General features: G+C 52.0%; 1 protein-coding gene across 1 annotated transcript; it reads left to right on the top strand.

The window, feature by feature from the left end:
* Nucleotides 1–402: 402 nt before the first annotated feature.
* On the top strand, nt 403–1425 carry LOC108769367 (uncharacterized). Its single transcript, XM_018520342.1, has one exon. The coding sequence runs from the start codon at nt 403–405 to the stop codon at nt 1423–1425; it is 1023 nt and encodes a 340-aa protein (XP_018375844.1).
* The last annotated feature ends 97 nt before the right edge of the window (nt 1426–1522 follow it).

Here is a 1522-nt window from a genome sequence, read left to right as displayed (position 1 = left end):
TTGAGCGAATCATCGCCGACAGAATCGTCAGGCACTTAGATGAAAGAGGACCAAATCTGAACCCCATGCAATTCGGTTTCAGAAAGGGAAGGTCCACAATAGACGCCATCAACGCAGCTAGGACATTTATGGAGGAGGCGTTTGTCAGTGGCAATAAGGTAGTCGGAGTATCTTTAGATATTAAGAACGCGTTTAACACGTTGCCTTGGAACAGTATCGGAAAGGCCCTGCGAAAACATAAGGTTCCCCTGTATCTCAGGAGTAATCAGGAGCTACCTAGAGGACAGGAAACTGTCCTTCGGTAAAAATGACGGCACAGAGGGACGCAAGTCAGTGGAAAGGGGGGTGCCGCAGGGGTCTATCCTCGGTCCACTCTTGTGGAATATCGGCTTCAACGCAATCATGGAAAAGAGGGAACTCCCACTTGAAAGCATGGTAATCTGCTATGCAGATGATACCCTTATTCTAACGACTGGAGAGGACTGGGAGGAGGCCTATGATAGAGGCAGACCCGCTCACACAAACCTGAGGGTTGCAGGAACGACAGTACACGTTGGTATAAACATGAAATACCTAGGATTAGTGCTGGACAGCAAGTGGAATTTTGAGGCGCACTTCTCCAGTCTATCACCAAGATTGGAGAAAGCAGCCTTCAACCTCAGCAGGCTTCTCCCGAACCTGGGAGGTCCGGACAACAGAGCAAGAAGGCTGTATGCTCAAGTCGTAGCATCAATGGCCCTATACGGTGCTCCTGTGTGGGCGTACGAAATACATAGGAATAGGAAATGCTTGCAAACTATCAGGCAAACTCAGAGAAGGATGGCTGGTAGGCTCATCCGTGCCTATAGGACGACCTCCTGGATTGCCAACTCCGTGCTGGCAGGGATGCCACCTCTTGAGTTGGAGGCCAGGAGACAAGAGGAAGCGTATGCTAGGATTACTGACATAAGGAGGAATACTCCGAATAACATCCCGGTACCTAAGGCCACCATCGAGGGCATCAGGGAGGCGACCAAAAGGAATCTGGTCAAAAAGTGGAAGACTTGGCTGAAGGACCAGATATCAGAGGAGGATGTCATCATTGGAGCCATCCAAGATCAGCTGGAGGGCTGGCTAGAGGCGAAGGTGGGGCTCTCCTTCCGGGCGACGCAGGTCCTGACGGGACATGGTTGTTTCGGACAGTACCTGTGTCGCATCGGGAGGGAGCTCACGCCAGAATGCTGGAGCTGTGGAGCGGAGGTTGACTCCGCGAGGCACACGCTCCGATACTGCCCAGCATGGACGATAGAAAGGAATGCGTTGCAAGGACGTTCTAGGACTAAATCTCGACTGGAAGTCGATCGTTGCGGCTTTGAGAAGGGAAGACGGGAAGAGGGCCTTCTTGAAATATTGCGAGGTGGTTATGTCCAAGAAGGAGGCAATTGAGAGGGACAGAGAGAGGACGGCTGTATTACCAGCTCAGGGTGTGAGTAGAATGGGGGGTGCAACATAAGTGAGAGAAGACACCAGGCGTAGGGGGGGG

This window comes from Trachymyrmex cornetzi, unplaced genomic scaffold (genome assembly GCF_001594075.2).
Source record: "Trachymyrmex cornetzi isolate Tcor2-1 unplaced genomic scaffold, Tcor1.1 C3969220, whole genome shotgun sequence".
Classification (NCBI taxonomy): domain Eukaryota; kingdom Metazoa; phylum Arthropoda; class Insecta; order Hymenoptera; family Formicidae; genus Trachymyrmex; species Trachymyrmex cornetzi.
This window is presented reverse-complemented; position numbering and strand designations above follow the sequence as displayed.